Raw genomic sequence first — 21,389 nt, forward strand, 5'->3', positions numbered from 1 at the left:
CCGTCGCGGTGCCCCCGCCTCCTCCCGCACAGCCCAGCCTCCGCGGGGGAGAGCAGCGGGCGGCGAGCGGGTGGAGGCGGCGGCAGGGCCCGCGTTCCCCGCGGCACAGGCGGCGGCTCGGGATGCTGCCGGCGCTGCCGGACGGTGACGAGCGGGAGCTGGAGAGCAGCGAGGAGGGCGGCGGCGCGGGCGAGGAGCGCCGGCCGGAGCGGCACGGCAGCACCTACCACAGCCTCTACGGCTACCGGAGCTGCAGGTGAGGGTGTCGCTGGCCGCCGCCGAGGCCTGGCGGGGCGGGTGCGCGCTGGGGTTGCCCACGGGAGGCCGTTTGCGGGCCTTGTCAGTTCCCGGCTGCTTGAATTCGCGTTATTTCCCTCCCCGAAGGGATTGTTTTCATCCCTTAGTGTCCAGATACTCTGCCCCTTTAAAACGCCCTCGTGCCGTACCTTTCCTGCAGCCCCTATTCCCTGTTGTGTGTGTTAAGGCTGTAAAATGAATCAAAGGGATGGCTTGATTTTCAGATCCTCGCAGCAGGGAGCAGGCAGCGGGGATGGCAGTCCCAGCAGTGCTGCAGCACAGACACCCTCCAGCGAAGACTTCAGGTAAATCCCATCTGCAGAACAGCATAACCGCCTGTAACACCCCGGTTTTATGTCTTTGCTGTATTGCAAATAGTAAGCAAGTACATTGAAGTCACTTCAAAGGAGAAACCTCAGTGAAACCATGGTATTTCGTTTCTGGAATACCTAGGGATTGAACACTACAGAGCTCAAATAACATACTAAACACAAACTCATATTTGAATTTGAACTGTTTTCTTTCCTACTAATACTTGACATTTCTGTATTGACTTAAGTCTTCATGTAGATAAAAGATAATTAAAACGTATTAAGCAATCTTAAATGGACATCTTATCTTTCCAAAATCTCTGTAACGGGGTTGTTGCTCCATGTTATAACTGGGGAAACGTACGAAGAAAGAGTGACTTGTTCATAGCTGCTGAGAAGTTCAGCATCAGCTGACACCATGACTCCAGACTTCTGGTCTAGTGGCCAAACCACTGAATGGGTTTCTGATGGGCCAGAAGTCACAGAGTGAGTTACCTGTAAGCCAGAGAGCTCACAATAGTCCCCCTTATTGCAGCAGGGGGTTCTGTACTTGTTCAGAGAAACAGAACAGTAACATTTGCTTTTTACTAATGATTTGTTATTGTTTTTTTAAAGCCTCTCCTTGCTGGACACTAATTTACCAGCAGAAGCAGAGACTGAACTGCGCAATTTTATCTCTAAGCGTCTTACTAAAGGAGCTCTGTTTGAAGGAATGGGGAATGTAGCATCAGTGGGGCTGAGGTAAACTTCAAATGTTATTTGTGAATGGGAAACTGTAAGAACCACTCGCAGCATTGCACATCTTGCCATCTGCTGCTGCGCTTGGGTTTAATCCTGATTCCATGTCTGTTGATGCTGTTTATAACAACTTTATGCAATGGCTCTTCCATTATTTTTGAGAAAAATATTGTAGTAAATAATTTGCTCTTTGAATGCTAAAAAATACTACATGTTTATTGCTCCTTCCTTTTAAACTACTCTGACCACACCACAGAGGAAAAAAGTGAAAGTCTGAGAGCTCTGTATTTGATCATAGGAGCCACCAGTTCTACCCAGTGAAAATTGTTTCTGTAAATCATGTATGCCTGCTTTTTGCATATATTTATTGTGATGTATCTGTAACAAAATAATTCTTTTTTTTTTCCTACATAGCATACCAGAATATAAAGTTGGTTGTTATTACTGTCGTTTCCAACAAGAAAATATTCTAGAAATGGCAACACTAGAATCAGACATCACTGTTCCAGAATACGTGGTTTGTTTCTTAGGTGGCTCAGAGAAAGGTCTAGAACTATATCCTTACCTTTGACTTTATCTGCGTGGAGGGGGAGATGATGTAAAAATTATGTTCCCATTTGTCTGTTTCCTGCTTGAAATCAGCTCATTTGCGCACACCTTCCAGTAACTGAAAATAACAGCCATTACTGAAAGGGAAAAATGCAGGTCTTAAATGGTGCATCTCATTTTCCTTAAGAAGATACTTTCAGACTTGAGCTGGACAAATATATCCAAAGTCTGAAGATAAACCTTGATTTGGAGGTGAGGCCTAACTTTTTTTTTCTTGAAGTGGTGAAAATTACTACTTACACAACTTAATTATTACCATAATATTACAGTTTTGTCTATTTCCTAAAATGCCCTTCATTGCTGATCAAGTGTGCCTTAAAAAGTCAAACTCATTATTTTGGTTTACTGTGGTTTAAAATCAAGAAGATTCTGACATCCCAACATCTCAGGTTGAATAATTAGTAAGCTTCTATTTGTGTAGAAATCTAATTTGTAGCTAAAGTTTTTATGTTTCAACTTGTTACAGCAAAAATCTTTGGAGACCTACGTTAACCCCTACTTGAGAAGCTGGTTTGAGAATGCCGTATGCCCTATTCAGAGAGTGGTACAGCTCTTCCAGGAGAAACTTGCCTTTTTGTTGCATGCTGTAAGTGTATTCAAACTGCATCACTAAAAGAGGTTCAGAAGCAATCTCAGTGACTCTAGCACGTTTAAAATCTTTTTGCATTTGCTTTTCCAGCCAGGAGTAAATGAGGAACCATTCTTTCTCTTCTGTGTTTTTTTAATTCAGTGCAAGTACTTTTTCTCTGCTTTATTGCTAAGGAAGCACATACCAATTTCTTCTGTCATTTTTTATAGTTAAGTCATTTTAAATTATGTAGTACTGTGCAAGTTGAAATTAGAATGAGAAAATTAGAAACAGCATGAGAAAGCTGTCACTGCTATAATTCCTCTGAACCAAAAGGGATGTTACATTGTGGATGTGCCTCATGTAATTCACTGGGAACAGAAAATAAATTACTCCTAGCTCTAGTCCCTGAGTCTGAGGCAGCTTTAGATGGAATAGCTAATAGAGTATAACTGCTGCATGTCTTCTGAATGCAAAACCAGGTGCAATGACTGCAACTTCGATTTTTTCTTTTAAGGCTTTGAGTTATACTCCTGTAGAAGTAAAAAATGCAGATGAAAGAACAGAAAAAGACATCAGCAGGTAAAGATACTTTGAGACCAAGGAACCTGTGAGTAACTTGGCTTTTGTCTATGACAGCTTGCTGTCCAGGAGCTGTAAAGAAGCAAGCAGTTAACAAGAGCTTTTCTTGTCAGGTTTCTGGCTGCTGCCAGCCTCCAAGGACTTGTTCAGGAAGGCACCATGACCTCCTTGTGTATTGCCATGACTGAGGAACAGCACAAGTCAATGATTATAGACTGTAGTGGACCTCTGCCTCAACTGCATAATGCAGGTAAGATTACAGCTATGAATACTTCATGGTACTCACTCACTTGAATCTACCAGCTGCTGAGAGATGTGGATGTTAGAGGTAGATAAGGGTATTCAGAAGCTCAGAGGTTCATTCCCAGAAAGGTTGTATTCTGGCTGGAAATAAGAACAGCTCTTTTCCTGTGAAGTAGCAGTTTGTTTTACCAGACACACTGGAACTCTAGTTTGAAAATGGTTGATAATAAAATCCAGGGTGCATTTCACTTGTAGATCATTTAATTAAGACTTGTACACTTCTGGGAAGCTGCAAAACTTCCTATTGTATAGACAAATGTTCTTAAAAGGGATTCAACAATCAGAACAGACTTTCACGTAATCGCTGTAGCTGTGTTTGCTTTTCTTTCCATATGTAAGACTTATTTCCCAGCCCAGGTATACTATTATCAGTTGTTATGTGAGAGTGATTAAACCAGGTGAATGCAGCTACATAGTCTCTGTTGAGCTCATTTACCTTTTCTCATCTCTGTGTTTGTGAACCTGTAACAGGAAGCAACAGATTCTGTGAGGACTGGATGCATGCTTTTGTGAATGGTGCTGAAGGTGGAAATCCATTTCTCTTCCGCCAGATTTTGGAAAACTTTAAATTGAAGGTACGTGTTTGTGTATGTTGAAGACACCAGGGTTACTGAGGGAGCAAATACTCCTTATGCAACAAAGCTTTAGGTTATTTATGATCATTAAATGATTAACTCTGATGTTGAAGTTGAGGACTAGCTTACTGTAGTTGACAAGACCAGACTGTAAAGTAGCATTAAAGTTCCTTCAGTGAGTACTCCAAAGGTGTTTTCTCATATTTAAAATAAAGCCCATTTCTTAGGTGATCTGTTGCAATAGGAGAACCCTTGCTACAAGTTTGGACATACCAGGTTGTGATGACCACATGTTTTGCATTGTTACAATAACAATGGTAATAGGTACCAAAGAAAACTCTATTTTTACATTACTTTCGAGTAGTAGTATGAAATTCCTATTGGAAATGCTTTTGCTTCTTGTGCTATTCTTCCTCTTTTCCACATGATATTATGATTTATTTCCATGTAGAAGGATAAGAAAATGCTCTGTTACTCTTTTCCCAGGCTATACAAGACATTAACAACCTGAAGAGGTTTATCCGCCAGGCTGAAATGAACCACTATGCCTTGTTCAAGTGCTACCTGTTCCTGAGGAACTGTGGCAGTGGAGACATTCTTCTGAAGATTGTGAAAGTGGAACATGCAGAAATGCCAGAAGCCAGAAATGTAGTGACAGTCCTTGAGGAATTCATGAGAGAAACATCAGTGGCTTAAAACTATCCTAATTATTCTGTACTCGTTTGAGGGCATTGTATAAATCATTCATTTCTTCTGTGCAGCTTAGTTTCACTATTGCAGGATTTTTAATTTGTATTTAAAAGTATTACCTAAGTCAAATCTAAGTTGCCTTTTCTCTTCTTTAGAGAAAGCAGTATGAGCTTTTTTTTAATGTGTAGGTATCAGATCATACCAACTCCTGCAGTTTTCAGTGCTTACCAGATTTCCAAATGACTTGCTCCTTCTCTGAGGAAATCATGACATTTGGTTTTTACAGTCATTGCACAAAAAAAGCAATCCCTGACCTGATAAGCACTGTGGTATTTTAAGTATTTTAAGTATCTTTAAAACTGTGTCTAATCAGTAAGATCTGGACTTTTGTTTTAATATATAAAGAAGCACAAACATCTGGATAAATCTTACAAAATGAATTAATCATACTTGTTTATGTAAAAGAACACAGGTAACAAGTCTGTGGCTGGTTTCAATATTCTACTTTCAAATTGGCAGCTTGTTCTGCTGGCAGTAGATATACGAGTTGTTAACTGGTATGAAACAGAACTGCCTTAAGACTGAACAGAGCTTTAGGAGTCTGTGTGTGTATGTATGTATACATACACTGGCCAGATACGTTAAATCCCCAGGCTGTTTGATGAATCCCCTTCTTCACTCATTTCTGTTGTGATCAAGACCACCTTTGTGTGTTCTCAGTACTCATTGTGCATAAATATAAATACATGTTTTTCAATTGTGGAGAATTAACCCTGAACATTTTACAGATCAAATATTAACTTTATATCAATCGAAACTTCTTCAGGAACTCAAGTAAACTAAGTTGCCGCATGAATTATTCAGACTTTAAAACATTTCACTGTATTTCAGCAATGAATTCTTACCTACATCATAGGACATGTAGGCAGCAGAATACTTGAAGGAAGTCTTTGGCTACAGCTGGAATCAGAATTCCTGAGGCCTCTGAGTGACCACGTAAACAAGGACTATTTCTGCAGACGTCGTAGAAGCAAAACTCTCCATTGCTTTCCTTTGTAGTAGAAGGTGTTTGAACGCCTGACTTCAGACATTTGGACAACTCTCCCTCAAGCAGGAACAGTCCTGCTCATGCAGTTTGACTGTTCTGCCAGTGCTCTATGCTGTGATGACAGAAGTTGAGTGCTTTCCTGTGACACCCCTGTCTTGAACCTATAATAAGGTTTACAATAAACCACATTAAAATCCTCAATAGTGTGCCTACATTATATTATAAATTAGTATTGACCTTGATGTCTCCTGTTTAAAACCCTTTATTCACACAATGCAGAGGAGCTGCTACTGTCAGTGACAGCTGAGGTGACACATGACATATATGGGCAAGTCAGAGAAAAACACAAACGTAGTTTGAAAGAAAACAAACCCCCTTATTTGTAGGAGCTCTGTGAAGTAACATTTTTTTTCCTTGAGACTACTTTATGCATAAGTCTGTATAGCAGCGCTGCTCAAGAAAACGTGTCTCATTTATTGGTCTTAGACGTTTTTAACAAAGTTGGAGCACTGACTGTAGTAGTTGGTCTGTTCAGGAGCTTAGGGAAGAGCTCAGTGCTAAAATAAACACAACAAAAGAGAAGTTGGGTTGAAGAACAGGTAGCTATGATCTGGTAGGAGTATAGGAAATGGTTGCACTAGTCCTGTCCTATGCTGGGTGGAGGGTGAGGCCAGAGCTGCTTGGGACCCAGTGTTCTATGCTGAACTTCGTATTTACAGAGAGCAATGCTGTGGTGACAAACTGCTCCTGAGATGCAGCCACTATTGCTTTGCCCAGTCTTAAATCCCTGGAATTTTTCAAGAATAAACTGGCTGAAGTGCTGATCAACCTGCACTATCTTCTCACAGCTGACCCTGTCCCGAGCAGGATGTTGGACTAGAAATCATCTGAGGTTCTTTACAACCTGAATTATCCTGTGACCTGTACTACACTCACTTAAATAAGATTTGTTTTGTTTGCTAGGTAAATGATCATAAATCACTCATCAAAATCCAGGTATTTTCAACCATAACTGTAAAACTTTGCTTAGTCTTGTTGCAGCTTCTCCTCTCCAAGGTAGTGCATTGCTCAGTGTCAGTCCCACTGAATTTGTACTTCATTACATGTGGGCAGCTTCGGTCAGCTTTCTCTGTTGCAAGTTCTTTATCCTGAATTTTCTCAGCACTGCACATGGCTGGCATTATGAAAAACGTAACTTCTTTCTTTCTGCAGCCTTTGTTTAAACATCATCTCACTTCTGCCAGCTCTGCAGGGACTTTGCCATTCAGTTACCTGACTACTAAACTCAAGAAGCTCACAGGTACACACACACACTGAAATACACCCTAGTAGTTCATGAAGTTGCAGGTTTTTACTGGCATCATCCCATTACAAATTCTACTTTCAAAAACAAAACCAAAGGAAATTAAAGAAAAGCATAATAAATAATGCAGAAGCAGCTGGTTTAGCTGCATGAATACCTGGAGAGTATTACACACTTCCTCCTGCAATCAGCTATTCAAAGCTCAGGATGAAGCACACAAAAGGACACAAGATGCTGAGATGTGCACTTAATTTGCAAGCCTGAAAGATTTGTACTGTACATCTAAGGGTCTGATTTAAAACCCTTGAGGGGGGAACAACAGAAAAACAAAAACACCAACAAACAAATGAACAAACAAAAACGCTCAAAACACTCAAACCCAACCAAACCCAACCCTCCCCAGCCCTAGGAATGCAAGCTTAGATTTGACTCCTACAGACCTCTTGCAGTTTGAAAGAGCAGGAGCTGGTTTGTGTTTGGAGGTTTCTCCCCTCTTTGCTCCCAAGAGCAGTAGCATGTACAAACTAATCAGTATTTCACTTTCCAACATTTATGAGCAATGTTTACGATACAGAATATGATTTGAGCTACAGGAATAAAATGATAGTGTCTTTTATGAGTCTGTGTGATCAAGGATGAGTATCAAGGATTCAAGCTTTCGGCTCCTCTTCTGCCACAGAGATCCTCGAATTGACAGTATTTATGTCCTTTCTAAAGTTATTTTAGCCAGCAAGAAAAAGTTATAGTGCTAGCAGACAGTAACACATCCTGTTTTAACTGCCAAAACCCCACAAACCCACTTTACCTTCTTGCTGAAAGTCCTCAACTAGTGAATAAAGAAGTTTAAGTGTCTGGAAGCTCAGGTAAGTGCAGAAAACTAACATCAAGAGCTGAGTCCCACATGAGGTAGCAATGATCTACCTCCCCTTAGGAGAAACAAATCTGACAGCAACTACTGCTAGCTGCATCTTCATTTCTTTAAGTTTAATTCTAACCCAATGTTTGCCAACAAAAACACAACAGATTTTTCAAAATAAGCCTCCCATTCCATGCTAATGGAAGGATTTTTACTTCAGTTATCTCAAAATAACTGAATCAGTTGGAGGTTTGCTGCAGAACTTCCTGGATATCTTAGTCCCACTGCTGATTAAAGAGACAAGAATCTCAGTGTTGGCCCTGAGATTTAAAGACATTCAGTAGAGACTGATGTTAAAAAAAGAACAACCCTCCACCCCAAGAAAGCATTTTAAACAGTCTAATGTACTTGGTCACCAACTTCCCTACAGTTCTGAGGTCACTACTGCACTAACACAGCAGTTATCAAATGGCGAGAAAGACCTCAGTTTCTATACAGGTCCCAAGCCAGTTATCCTTGTTGTATCTCATGGAGAAATAAAGCAGCAGCCCACCCTACCCTTCATCTTTTAGACAAATACTTTTAGAAATACATAAAAAAGAATTATCAATGCCATTATTAAAAGATTACATTGCAAAGCTTGAAACCAATCACTCTTCTGTTAAATACTGAGTTAAGTGTAGACAAGCATACAAATTTGTCTTTGAAATGCTTCCTGGTTGGGTTTTGGCACATAGAACAGCTCCATTTTATATAAAACAAGAAAAAAAGAAACAGAAAACAAACAAACAAAAAAAAACACCAGCAAAAAAATTTAATGGATTCTGCGCTCAAATAATATTGTTACAACAAAAATATACAGAATGTGCACGATACAAAAATATTTGGAAACATACCATAGCCTCTTACCTTGCAAATATCATTTTGTTTTACTAGCCCTTAACGGGAAAGTATCATTTCTTCAGTATTTTAAGGCAGAAAATTACATTGCTTAGTGCTCTGTGTTTAACACTTGGCTGTGTCGGTAGCATTATAGTGTAAGCAGAAGAAAAGCTGCATAAATCTAGCTTTATTTGCAAACTAAACAGACACTGTGGGGGAGTCAGAAGACAGTCAGTGACTAACCTATCTATTAAACTTACTGGAAATTTAAGGTACTTTTGCTTCTTAAATCAGGCCTAGGGAATATTTTGTGCTTTGTGGTGTAAAGTACCCTGAAACATAATTTTTTCTGTATTACTACTGGCATTTCAGAAATACCTCATTAGAAAGCTTTTTCCAATTAAAAGCCAATGATCAATGGTGAAATTAAAAACACATTTACCTTTAACCAAGCTTGGTTTCTGCCTTATATGTGATTCTTTCTTTATAGAGCTGAAAAATGCACTGTTTTCCTTTATAACCAGCTCTCAGCATCAGTGATTGCGGAAGAAATTTTTGAGTCGTATCACAGAGCACTGCAGAGCAGCCACTGCTATAAAAGAAACACAACAGCAGCAATATTCAAAGAGGCTGAAACCCCAGAGGTGCTCGCCTTTGCTCTCCAGATCCCAGCTTACCTCCAGAGGTTGCCGGTGTTGAACTACATCCATATCCTCCAGTTCCACTTTGGGTAAAGCCAGTGGGTGGGGTTTCCAAAGCAGTTGAGCTGAGCTTGGATCTATGTAAACAGACTTTGAGCTCTTTACTCACTGAAGTAGGTGTGAAAGTCCCACTGAAGTGTGTGTGAAAGTCCTACCCACCATCCTGTGAGACTAAATATTGGCACAAAACAGCAGTAGTCTTGTGAGGTCAGCAGACAGCTGTCATTTTAGCACCAGCTCTAAATGTGTCAGATTCCACCCTTCATAGCCCAATTCAAATTGAAACTATCTCATCTGGGCAGTATAACCCATCAGAAGGAGCAAGGTCCTGGGAATCTCTCTGCTTTATTTCTAGTCTAGCAACCTCAGACAATAATAATTTCTCTGGCTTCCCCCTCTCCCATTGATAAAATACTTCCTACTGCTAAAGAAGCAAGTAGTGAAGAACCACAGTATGCCACCTAAGTGCTAAGATTTCTCATGGGACTGATGGGACTCCTCATGGGACTGATGGGAAAAGAGTGAGTTGTTGTTCTAAGAATTCCAAGTAAACTCAAAAGTAAATTCATCAGCATTTTACAGCTCCTCTATACCTCATTCAGAGATGGTTTCTGGTAACTTCCTTTCCCATCACTCCAAGCCTCCCCCTCCTCCTTACCAATGTGTGCAAAATTAATCTCTGCCTGACTCCAAGCATCTAGGAACCAAAAGTGCAATTGCAAGCCCCGTCTTGTGCTGTGCTGTGCCGCGCTGCCGGCAGATGTCCCTGAAGGAGCTCCACAGCCAGCACCCCGGCTCTCCCAGTCTGCTCTACTGCTCCCTGCACTCATCCTGAACCAGGGCTGCAATATTCTTACTAAAAGGGAAGTCCAGCACAGGTGTGTCCTCACTCAAGGACGCAAGCATAAAATAACTTCCTCTAACGTGCACTGTTCAAATCCATCTGTCGGTAACAGTCCTTGCCTTCTGTTCTAGCACTGCACATCCGTAAGGTTCAATAGATTCACATTTTCTCTGACTGATGTAAAATCCTGGCAGCAGCTGAAATAAGACCAAAAGAATCACCAAAACCAGACCCTCAGTGGACGGCTCCTTCAGGAACAAGTTGTTGACTGAGACAAGTTGGAACCACAAATGAGCAGGATGGAGAATATTACGTCTCTGATATAAGCCAGCAGCTTCAAGGACATCTGGAGGTAAAGGAAAAGCCTGGCTGCTATTAGCTCTCTGGTGCTGCAGCACCATGGCACTCCAAGTGCATTAGAAAACAACATAACTGGATTACCTGATACTCTGTAAAAACATATCAAGTTTTCACAGTGTCATCTTAGTGATGAAAGAAAGAAAATTATAAAAGCTTAAGCACTTTGTGCTGCTCCTGACTCCTTGAGCTGATAGGTTCTTAGCAGACAACAGGCTCTGTGTACAACTTGCTCTATGGGGGGAGGGGGGGGGAATTCAGCTCTGATGAGCAGGAATGTGAGAGGGTTTCATATCTTCACCCACAATACATCTAACACTGCTTTGAAGTCTGGCCTTTCTGATCCCCAGGGCTGCTTGTAGACTTGCTCAGATAGGATATAGGGACACAGAATTGAAGTCAGAAAGATGAACAGCAGTTTAAAAGAACAAGTTGTAAGCTCAACCTCAGAGCTGTTTTCAACCAGTTCATGCTAACTATGTTCATCTATGGATAGAGAAATAAAAAATGGTGCCTGGATTACCCTGCTCAGCTCTCTCCTACTCCTGAGCAGAGGCAAAGGTACGTTGGCCAAAGTCAGGCTGATAAAGAAGCTGGTGGCCCTTGAACTTGTAGCTTGCTGCTTCACCCTAGAGCACACCACTGCCAGGAAGAGAAATCTTTATGGAGGAGAAACTGCTGGGCACCAAGTAGCTTTCAGATGAGAAACCAAAAATACAAGTCAATTGGTGTATACTGCACACTGGTTGATTACAGGTAAAATACTCTGGGATTTGTTGTAATAGAAATTTTCTACCAACATTTTCAAAGTTTTCCCCAAACTTCCAAAGAATTCCCATTTCTGCTCACATCTGTTTTAAAGGCATTTGTAGCCAGAAGGCTTAGCAACAGGTGAGGAAAGGAATGTCCTCCTTACACGTTAACCATGCTCCTGTCAATATTGTCCTAGCTCTCCTGCTTGCCTGCTGCTCCCCAGGGAGATGATTTCCACTGCTACAGGACTCACAGGGCCAGCACCTGAAATGATGCACATGTAAACTCTCATGACTGCTTTGATCTGGACGCAAACTGCAGAGATGAAATGGCACAGGAACCAACCCCTTTCCCCAAAACAAACAGAACTGTGACCCTTATGGCCTCCTCTTGTTCCTTGATCTGATGACCCATGAACACTGTAGTACTACAGCAAAGGTGCGATTGCCCTCAGAGATCCCATTCCTGTGCACAAAGGTTTCTTTTGCAGGTAAGGCTTATTCCAGGCTGTAGAAATACTTATTTTCTGCCCCCTTACTTCCCCCAGGGCAACAGGAGTTGTACTATGCATACCCTGGGAGCAGAACTTCAACCTTCCAGACCAGAGATATTTCTCCAGTAAGAGGCAAAAAAGGGGGCAGCTGACAAACACTTGTGAATGCCCCCTCTAGAAGGAGGTTCCTCCTAGTTTGTGATATCTGGCAGCACTCATTGCACAACTGAGAGAATAAAGCCCATGATACAGAGACATTTTGCTACAGAGCAAATGCAACTGCTACAGTGCCTGTGAGATATGCTGTGGAAGGCTCTGGTGGCTGGTGCCTGGGCACCAGTATGCAAACAGCAAAAAGGAAGAGAGAAACTAGTCTAGAGAGACTCCTATGGCTGTTTTATCCAGGCCATTGAACTAGGTGGGTAAATGGGAGAGAAAAGGAGGGCATCCACAGTCCTGGACTGTAGTTTGGCAGCTCTCTAAAGTGAGATGAAAAATAACATAAGCACCTTACAGAGAAGAGTCCCTACAAGCACTGTTTGTGCCATGGAAGTTCCGGTCTGATCCTCAGATCCGGGCAGGCAATCCGGGCTGTGCTACAGACCAGACACAGATTGCTAAAACCTGGCTTGGCCAAAGTTAAAGAAAAAGGCATCATTGCAACTAACTGTTGCCTGGAGCCCCTGAACCGCTTTTATCAATTTCACAATAATCACTGCAACACAGTAACACCCTGTCCACTTCAGTGGGAAACCAGTGGTACGCACAACCTGATGTAACTCCAGTGACTTACGTGGACAGGTATGGTCCCAAATAGACTGTATGGCTGTAAAGACTAGCTTGTTCCTACCCTGCACTGCTATAGGTGATTCTGGTCCCACTTTTCTAGTAAGAGCCTGCTGGAAGAGTTGAGATCCTTGCTAGGAGCTCACTGCAGGCTAGGTGTTAGATCAATGTGTCCAGGAATAAAGTGAGAAGAAAACAGCACCTGATTGTCAGCTGATAAAAACACAATTGAACATTTGCCCTCCTTTTGCTCCATCCCAAAACAGAACCCCCAACTACACCCTCTGCCACAGCAGGCTGGGGAGGGGGGATAATGAATTAAAATCAGGTGAAACATGCACAGCAAAAGTCACCTCTGGCTGGGTGTCCACAACACTCTAAGATTCCCAAGGTTTATAGTGCAATTTCATTTGACCTGTAGTTGAAGATCAGTCTCCATCACTTTGGGTGATTGAGTTCTGCTGATTCCTTTGAAAGGTGCATAATACAGGTTTCACCATAGGCTAAAATATCTTAGAAAGCATTCAAGTAATTAGACAGTGGCACTGGTATGGCTGAACCGTCAAATGTGTCCACAGAAACCAAACCCAAACAGCCTTGTGGGTACAATGCGAGTCTCTCATGAGCAAATGTCTGCTTGCTTCCCTTTTAGTGTTCAGTAACATTGAGGAGATTCCTTCAACCACTGGCCGTAATTCCAGCACTGACCTGGAAAATACAAATATCTTGTACAAAATCCTGATGTGTGCTAACAAACCAAGTGCTCAGTGCCCAGGTGTAAGCTGCCCTATGGGAGCCCTGCCAGTGGAGCAGGGCCAGGCCAGCCAGTTTTACAGTACCTGCTAGACTTGTGAACAAACTGACCAGCCCATTCTTTCATGAGATCTTCAAGCATCTCCTCCAGCACACACCTGTGTTCGAAAGAATCATCCTCCCCTAAGTTAAATATAAAAATAGATCCTCCATCTTCATTCACTTAACATAGCTGACAGATGACTTCTGTTCTCAAGTTTCTGTCCCATGTTATCAAGGAGGGGGAGGTAGCTTTAGATCCAATAGGCTGTAGGCAAAAATGTTCCAGAAGATGGCAAACAAGACAAAAATGACATAAATAGAAAGGAAGATCCACCATAAAGTCTGATCTTGGAGTCTCTGCTCATAGTTCCTCAGGATGATGACACCAAGGGTGATTCCAACCATCACCCCTCCCAGGTGAGCCATGAAGCTGGGGTGTGGGCATGGGGGGTAAGCAGAGGGGTGGAATCGCAGCCACACAGCTCTTCCAAATTCAAAACTCACTGGAAGAAAGAAGGAAAAAGCAATTAATTATCTAGGTCCACCCCATCTTGCAGACAGCACTGCATCCCTGAAGAGATGGAGAGGGAGAAACTGACCTGTATGGTGAGCATAGGGAAGCTGGGAAGCTATGGCTATGTAAGGATTGTGGTGCATGCACATGAGGTCTGGGTTTGTGGGAGTGTAGACAGGAGGGGGAATAGTCCCCTTCCATAATTTACACGAAACCACAAAAAAAATAAGTTAAGACTTCGAAGACAATTGGCAAGATGCATTATACACACATTCTGTTGCCATCCCATTTGTGAAGTGCTCTAGGAAACCTAGGTATTATCATTGCAAAAGTACTCCTTGTTTGCAGATTCAAAGATAAGACCGTTTATGTCCCAGAGCTTCCCAAATGCCACAAGCAACAGTTGTTGGCTAACAACAAATCCTCATTTACAAATGCTTGCGTTGAAAGCCCAAACCTGCATTTGAGAGTGTTGTAGTTTCTGCTCTCAGAAGGTCCAGCTGCTGGTTCCTATCAAAACTGCTGCAAAAGTCAAACCCCTCTGAATCAGCATGAACTCTTCTGACAAGGACAAACAAACCAGGATTGTGTGTGTGCCAAGTATTGCATGATACTTACTACAGATCAAGGCAACAGCCATGCGCAGCAGTTTGAACTGGCACTTCATTCCTGACCAGTTCTGGAAAAGAGACAAGGGAAACAATGTGATGCTGCATGCAAACCTGGAGGAGTTTTATATCCAGAACTACAGTGGAAGAGCATCAAGGATAACCATTCCTGAAACAAACCCCTTTCACAGCCTTTGTCACCTGGCTGTGAACTCTCCAGTCACCACACCAAGCACAGATCTGTCAACGCCAGAGGACATAACCATAATGGATATATTGCAGATATGACCAAGTTATGGACAGTCCAGAGCTTCTTTTCCTGGCAGTCTTACTGACTTTCCTTGCCTGACATCCAACTGTGTGGCATGGTCCTTGGCTGGCCTTACCATTCTCTATTCTTCAGAAAGACTCATTTTTAAAATGTTAGCATAATGTTTCACCCTAAAGTCTGACTTCTGAAAATACCTGAATTTACCTACCCTGCAAAACCCTGTTGAATTAGACTGCATCAAATAAAATTATGTCAAGAAGTGGCACAGCTCATCATGATTCATGTGGAGGCACAACATTGTCCCTGTCAGGCAATTCCTCAGTGCATTCAAGACCTGCTGTGCTTTTCCAGGGCTACTGCCTGTACCTCAGGCTCCCTGAAATTCTGCAACTCAGCTATGCAGCAGAAACACACAAATAATAAAGACCTCAATAAAAGCATACTAAGGGAACAGTGCCATAAGAAAGCATGGATTTGGCCTCCTCTGCCTTCAGGCTTGGCCGTTAACCTATACAGTGGAATAAGAATCTCTGAATGATAGTCAGAAACCATGGGAGAAATGTTTAAATTCCTCCTTTTCCACTTGCACAGATTTCCAAACGGGAAATAGAGATCGTGTCCTGGGGAACTCAGAGGTATTATTATACACACTATAATTATTAAGTGTTTAAGTGAAATGCTGCCTGTTGGAGGTGGTGTGAGATAGCAAGCTAGCTAAGCTGCTTGTGAAAAACTCCCTGCTCATCACACTGAAGGAATAAAAAAATGCTTGTAAACTTTAATGGCACCCAGTGACTTTCAGCCTGCTGAATATTCTGCAATACATATTACATATCTTCAAGTTTTATGTGGGATCTGTCTGTAAATCACTTCTGTGACTGCAAAAATGCAATATCTACAAAATAAGTAACTCATTTTCTCTCTCCACAGAGACACCTAACCCAGTCAGAAGGCTCTGAACTCATGCTGATTAATGCTGTGCTGCTTCCATCAGTTTTCATTTCCATGTAACTATTCTGAAGTTCTCCCCTCACTCTTTTCCTTTGGGTGACACACTTTATTGCTTCCCCATTGGTTATTTTATGTATTTAATTCACAGAATCACAGAATGGTTTAGGTTGGAAAGGACCTTAAAGCTCATCCAGTTCCAACCCCCTGCCACAGGCAGGGACACCTTCCACTAGAGCAGGTTGCCCAAAGCCCCATCTAACCTGTCCTTTCTTTCCTAGCCATGCCACTGAAGGTCCAGCAATGGTGCACACCATCAGCATCCTGACATACCCTAAACGTGACATCAGAGAGCAAACCAGACCTTCCATGCTATCATATGCACTGCAGAGCAGGAGAATGAGCAAGACCAAAGGGATTCACATCTACTCAGTATATCCCAGACAAACTGTACCAGTATCTGAGCTTTTTCCAATATACTGCTATTGGTTTCACGTCCTTCCTGTTGTTCATTTTCCCATTCTATCTCCAGGGGAAGAAATGAGTGCACGGAGTGTCATGTTCTGGTGGGTATCTCTTAAAAAATATATATATTTACTTAAATACATATTTACCTATCTTGCATGAGGCAAGATTTAAAAATCAACCTCACTGCTCTGGGACCAGAAATGAATGGAGTGGATCATGGCTCCCAGGTCCGGAGGGAGCTCATTTTGCAGTCTCGGCTCAGATTCAAAAAGGCTCTGCTGTCTCCCACCCAGTCAAGCTTTTCCCCTTATTGCAGGCAACCTGTTGTGCTATGCCAGGAGTAGAAGCTGTGTGCTCTTGATTTCACTGCTGGCACTGTGCTGCCTTTTACTGTATGTCCACACTGCAGTGAAAAGTGTGGCCATAAGTTCTGTCAACCTTTCTTGCATTTCTGAGAAGGAATTAAGCTACAGTCCATGGCCACCCTCAAGTCCTGCTGTTCTGGTGAGAGCTGTGGCTATGGGCATCGTGCTGAAAGGAGCAGTTCCACAACGATAGGAATAGATTTTATTTGGATCCAGTTCATGGCTGCCTCTCATCTTCCCTCATGATCTTCCCTCCCCTCACAGCCGTCCACCCTCTCCTCTCCCTTCATCATCTTCCCTCATGGCTGTCCCTCATCTCCCCTCATGATCTTCGCTCACGGCCACTCCTCCTCTCCACTCATGATATCCCCTCATGGCCGTCACTCAGTTCTCCCCATGATCACCCCTTATGGCTGCCCCTCCTCTCCACTCATGATATCCCCTCATGGCCGTCACTCAACTTTCCTCATGATCACCCCTCACGGCTGCCCCTCCTCTCCCCTCCTGATCTTCCCTCATGGCTGCCCCTCCTCTCCCCTCATGATCTTCTCTCATGGACAGCACTCCTATGCCATCATGATGTCCACTCATGGCTGTCACTCATTTTCCCTCATGATCTTCCCTCATGGCCACCCCTCATCTTCCCTCATGGCCGCACCTCATGGCCGCCCCTCCAGTCCTCTCATGATCTCCCCTCATGGCCGCCACTCCTCTCCCCTCATGATCTTTCCTCATGGCCTCCCCTCATCTTCCCTCATGGCTGCACTTCATGGCCGCCTGTCATCTTCCCTTATGGCCGCACTTCATGGCTGACCCTCCTGTCCTCTCATGATCTCCCCTCATGGCTGCCGCTTCTCTCCCCTCAGGATCTTCCTTCATGGCTGCCCCTCCTCTCTCTTCATGATCTTCCCTAATGGACGGCCCTCCTCCCCTCTCATGATCTCCCCTCATGGCCGCCGCTCCTCTCCCCTCATGATCTCTCATGGATGCCCCTCCTATGCCATCATGATCTCCCCTCATGGCCGTCCCTCATTTTCCCTCAGGACCTCCTCTCATGGCCACCTCTCCTGTCCACTTATGATCTTCCATCATGGCTGCCCCTCATGATCTTGCTTAATGGCCGCCCCTCCTCGCCCCTCATGAGCTCCCTTCACGGCCGCCTCTCCTCTGCCCTCCTGATCTCCAAGATTTCTTTTTAAAAGGAGGAATGTTTTCATTCCTTTGGGTACCAGGAGGCACAAGGGAAGAGAAGATTCAAGGGACCCTCCTTCAACAGTCTTGTGTCTTCCCAGCGTGCTCAAAGCACCTGCTCAGGACTGTGCTCTACCAGCAAATGGCCAGCATGTCTTTCAGCATGAGGGAACAGCACATCTAGAGACTAAGGAAGCAGCGAGAGAGAAGAGGGGGAAAGAAAAGCAAAAACTCCACCAGAATGGAAAGGCAGTAGAAGTAATTTCAGATGAGAAGAGAGGCAGCAGATAATGAAGAAATATAGGTGCTAGGGTAGCAATTGCTAAGTAGATTTGGAGGAGACCAGTGAGTAGTGAAATAACAGGACCTCTGGCAACGTTTTGTCAGCCTCTGCAAGTAGAGATGATAGCTGCTAAGTCTTGGGCTACCAGCATCTTTGGCTTCTGGCAAGCTACCAGTCATCAGGGTACCAAGCCACCAACTGCAGTGTAACATTTCCAACCCAGGACCACACCACTGAGAAGACTCTTAACTGGGGCAAGCTCTGAATGACCAACAGCTGGGTCAGGCTCTACTGCCAAACCCTTTGGGCCACCAGACACGGCTCACTTCTGAAGAGGTTAGACAGACATTCTGGTACTCACCATGACTATGTTGGCCAAGTGGGCTGAGACAAGAGCATACACGCCTCCAGAGGAGCCCACCACAGGCGCAGTCATATCAGCTACTGACACTGCCAGGGACCCTGGGAGAAGGAACAAGGGCTTGTGACAACTGTCAGACAAATAAACACACTTTCTCCTGCTCTACATCCGTGCTACTGCCAGTTTAGTGCTAATTGCTGCAGGTCTCTGAAAGAGAAGGAGGGGGGAAATCAATTGGCTTGTGGAGCTAATTCAATCCTGTAAAACTGCCAAGACAGTCACTGATTCTTCTGCACCTACTTTAAAAGCAGCCAAGCAAGGTAGCATTTTCAAACCTATACTGCAGAAAAGCACTCACACCCTGGTTAAAACAACTAAGAAGCAGGAGACAGATGTCTATATCTTGTTCCTCACCTGATGATAAAATACAACTAGCTCCCAGCTGGCAAGACAAATATTTGCACTGTGAGAAAGAACTTGTTACTTGGCACAGGCCTCTGATCAAAGCACAGCCTGTTAGGTATGAAACTTTAGAGTAAAACTAGCTACAAATAACCTGGGTGGAGGCAGTAAACACAAGATAGCAAATGACAGGTCAATCACATAAAGGCCCCACAAAACTATAGTCCAAACATAGACACTGCTTCTCCTTATCCCAGTTGGAGGCTGGGATATGCTAAAGCTCCTTTCATTGCAAACCTGAAGAGTAATTTAAGAGATAGACAAAGGCAGACAAGGTAGGGAGAATGAAGGTCTTAGCGATAAGCAGGAAGGAGAAACAGATTCTGGGTCAAGAAAAGTGCTGAGGTTCTACCAGCCAGCTCTGCTCATAGCTCCCTCCTTTGCTTTATGGCCCTAAGACTTCTCAGCTCTTAAACACTGCCTCTAAGGAAAAAATTAATGAGAAGTTAAGAAAGAAGTAATGAGAACTTGGAGTTAAGTCCTCAGACACTGCACTGAGTCTTGCAATCTCAGCCTCAATGTGTCTTAGTAAAGCCAGATAAATGAAATTAAATGCATAAAAGCAGGGAGTGGCCATTGTGACCCATGTCAACATTTTACTGCTTCTTCCTGATTGTTTAGGAGCTGTGTTATCTTTACACTGACAGATCCTCAGCATAAGTATGCCTCTTCTGACACATGTCAAAGGACAAAGCATGTTTAATAATTGCCTAACAACTCAAACAGGTAAGTGTATCATGGGATGCTTTTCTGTGTGGGACTGTCTGGTCATATTTGTAGTTCCAACCTCCATTAAGAAAGGAAGTTTTCCCTTTCCATTGGCACTTTCTTCCACAATTTATAGATTATAAGGCATGAAAGGCTAATCTGTGAGGATGTGGCAGCTTGTCTGAGAAAAAAATGGGGTCATTTGTATAGCATAAATGAACCAGTAGTGGTGGGTGGGCTAGTGAGCCTCATTCAGGCACTGGCTACAAACTTCCAGAGCTCTGGGCATTCAGCCCAGCCTAACCCTTAGCAAAAGCTGCCTCTGCCTCTGTGAACCACGGCCACAGGCAACTCACAGTGCCCACCTGGGCTCAAGTGCAGCAGATTCAGTGCTCACCATACCTTGCACAGATGCGCTATGTGTATTTACATGTATACAAATGAAGCCTCAGGTTGGTAGGTGGATCTGTGTAGAAAAGTTTGTCTCGAAAGCTGCAGACTGGGGACCACTTTAGTTAGTGCTTACTAAAATAACAAGCTAGATGGTGGAGCTGGTCTGCTAACTCCTTTCTCTGCATTAAATAGTGTTGTGCTTGTACCATCCCTAGTCCTGTGTCCTAGTCTAATTATTCTTTCTGCAGTGTCTCTTCTGGAATGTAGGATTTATTAGTACCTGATGCTGCCCATTTTACAAAGGCTTTATCTGCTCATTATGGAAAATGATAAAATTATGTAGCTGGAAAAAAAACCACCATAAATCTTTAACTAAGGCAGTCAGTTGTTGTCAGAGTTCCCCTGTGAAGCTGTTGATTGTTCTCACACCCTCCTCCTGTTTTAATTAGATGTTGATCTATTGTCAGCTAACCTCCATCACCTCCAAACTGCTGGAAATGCCAAACACAAATAAAAGCAATACAGCACAACCTAAAATTCAATCAAAGCCCATGGTTTATGATTATATTAATTTCCAGATTCCTGCGCACTGCTCACAACCTACAACCAAATACTTCTTGCTTACTCAGGCTGCAGAAAGCTGTAGCATATTTCCCACTTCCAGCCTCCAAAACAATTTCAACACACAGATCAGTGGACTGCTCCTCTTCTGCACCCAAATGTCACAAAACATTTCCTACACAAAAGACCATTTTCAGATTACTTCTCCATCTGGGCCACCCAGAAGTGTCACCTACCTGCCACAACTCCAGCAACGTACACAAAACTGATTCGTGCAGCTCCATGCACCATTTCCAGGGGAACTCCAACCAAGAGCTGGAGGACAACGTTGAGTCCAAGGTGTTCTATCCTGTGGCAAGGAAAAACAACAGTTGTCCTCTTTGCTAAACTCTTTTGTCTCTCTTCTCGAGCCTCGAGACAAAGGTATCTTGGAAAGGAAATCAATGAGCACCTGCTTCATGGAAGTAGATTATAACACTGGGTAAAACCTGAAAAAAATCAGACTGAGAGCTGCAATGTTTCTTCCCTCCTTGCTGCTCATTGTCTTTCACATCCATCCAGGTCCATTCAGACAAAGACCTCACAGCAAGTTTAAGCCTTAGTGAGACTTCTTTTTTTACTTTTATTTTTTTTTAATTTTTATTTTATTTTTGTTGTTGTTTGAAGAAATCAAATGATTTGTCCACAAAAGCAGCAAGATGGCAGCAGAGCCTGGAACAGAAGCCCAGAACTTGACCTGGTCCTCCCTTCTCCCCTCCTAATAAC

The 21,389-nt window shown here is 43.2% G+C and overlaps 2 protein-coding genes across 13 annotated transcripts in view; one reads left to right on the forward strand and one right to left on the reverse strand.

The window, feature by feature from the left end:
• The first annotated feature begins 28 nt into the window (after positions 1-28).
• Positions 29-5,922, forward strand: CUNH17orf75 (chromosome unknown C17orf75 homolog). The gene is made up of 10 exons (XM_062612701.1): positions 29-256; positions 522-602; positions 1,224-1,349; positions 1,761-1,901; positions 2,090-2,147; positions 2,422-2,541; positions 3,041-3,105; positions 3,219-3,355; positions 3,880-3,983; positions 4,470-5,922. Exons 1-10 carry the CDS (start codon positions 123-125, stop codon positions 4,677-4,679), a joined length of 1,176 nt encoding a protein of 391 aa, XP_062468685.1. The 5' UTR covers positions 29-122; the 3' UTR covers positions 4,680-5,922.
• A 2,757-nt stretch (positions 5,923-8,679) lies between these two features.
• The window catches only part of RHBDL3 (rhomboid like 3), a 67,177-nt gene continuing 54,467 nt past the window's right edge, over positions 8,680-21,389 (reverse strand). For 9 of the 12 annotated variants that reach the window (XM_062612699.1, XM_062612700.1, XM_062612698.1 and 6 more), the window contains 4 exons: positions 20,861-20,973; positions 18,501-18,601; positions 14,624-14,684; positions 9,975-13,994 (listed from right to left, as the gene is read on the reverse strand). In XM_062612699.1, the coding sequence (XP_062468683.1) occupies positions 13,723-13,994; positions 14,624-14,684; positions 18,501-18,601; positions 20,861-20,973 (547 nt within the window). In that variant the 3' untranslated portion in view covers positions 9,975-13,722. Of the gene's footprint in view, positions 9,355-9,974; positions 13,995-14,623; positions 14,685-18,500; positions 18,602-20,860; positions 20,974-21,389 lie in introns of those variants that run through there. The other 3 variants (XR_009963597.1, XR_009963599.1, XR_009963598.1) reach the window with 3 other exon arrangements.

Source organism: Pezoporus occidentalis, unplaced genomic scaffold (assembly GCF_034315485.1).
Source record: "Pezoporus occidentalis ecotype Australia unplaced genomic scaffold, CSIRO_AGI_Poc_V1 ctg160, whole genome shotgun sequence".
Classification (NCBI taxonomy): domain Eukaryota; kingdom Metazoa; phylum Chordata; class Aves; order Psittaciformes; family Psittacidae; genus Pezoporus; species Pezoporus occidentalis.

Bases quoted from the DNA above. Each gene is read 5' to 3' on its own strand.
- CUNH17orf75 (XM_062612701.1), top strand. From the start codon at position 123: ATGCTGCCGGCGCTGCCGGACGGTGACGAGCGGGAGCTGGAGAGCAGC. The intron at 3,106-3,218 runs GTAAAGATACTT...TTTTCTTGTCAG, and splicing joins ACAGAAAAAGACATCAGCAG to GTTTCTGGCTGCTGCCAGCC. The intron at 3,356-3,879 runs GTAAGATTACAG...AACCTGTAACAG, and splicing joins GCCTCAACTGCATAATGCAG to GAAGCAACAGATTCTGTGAG.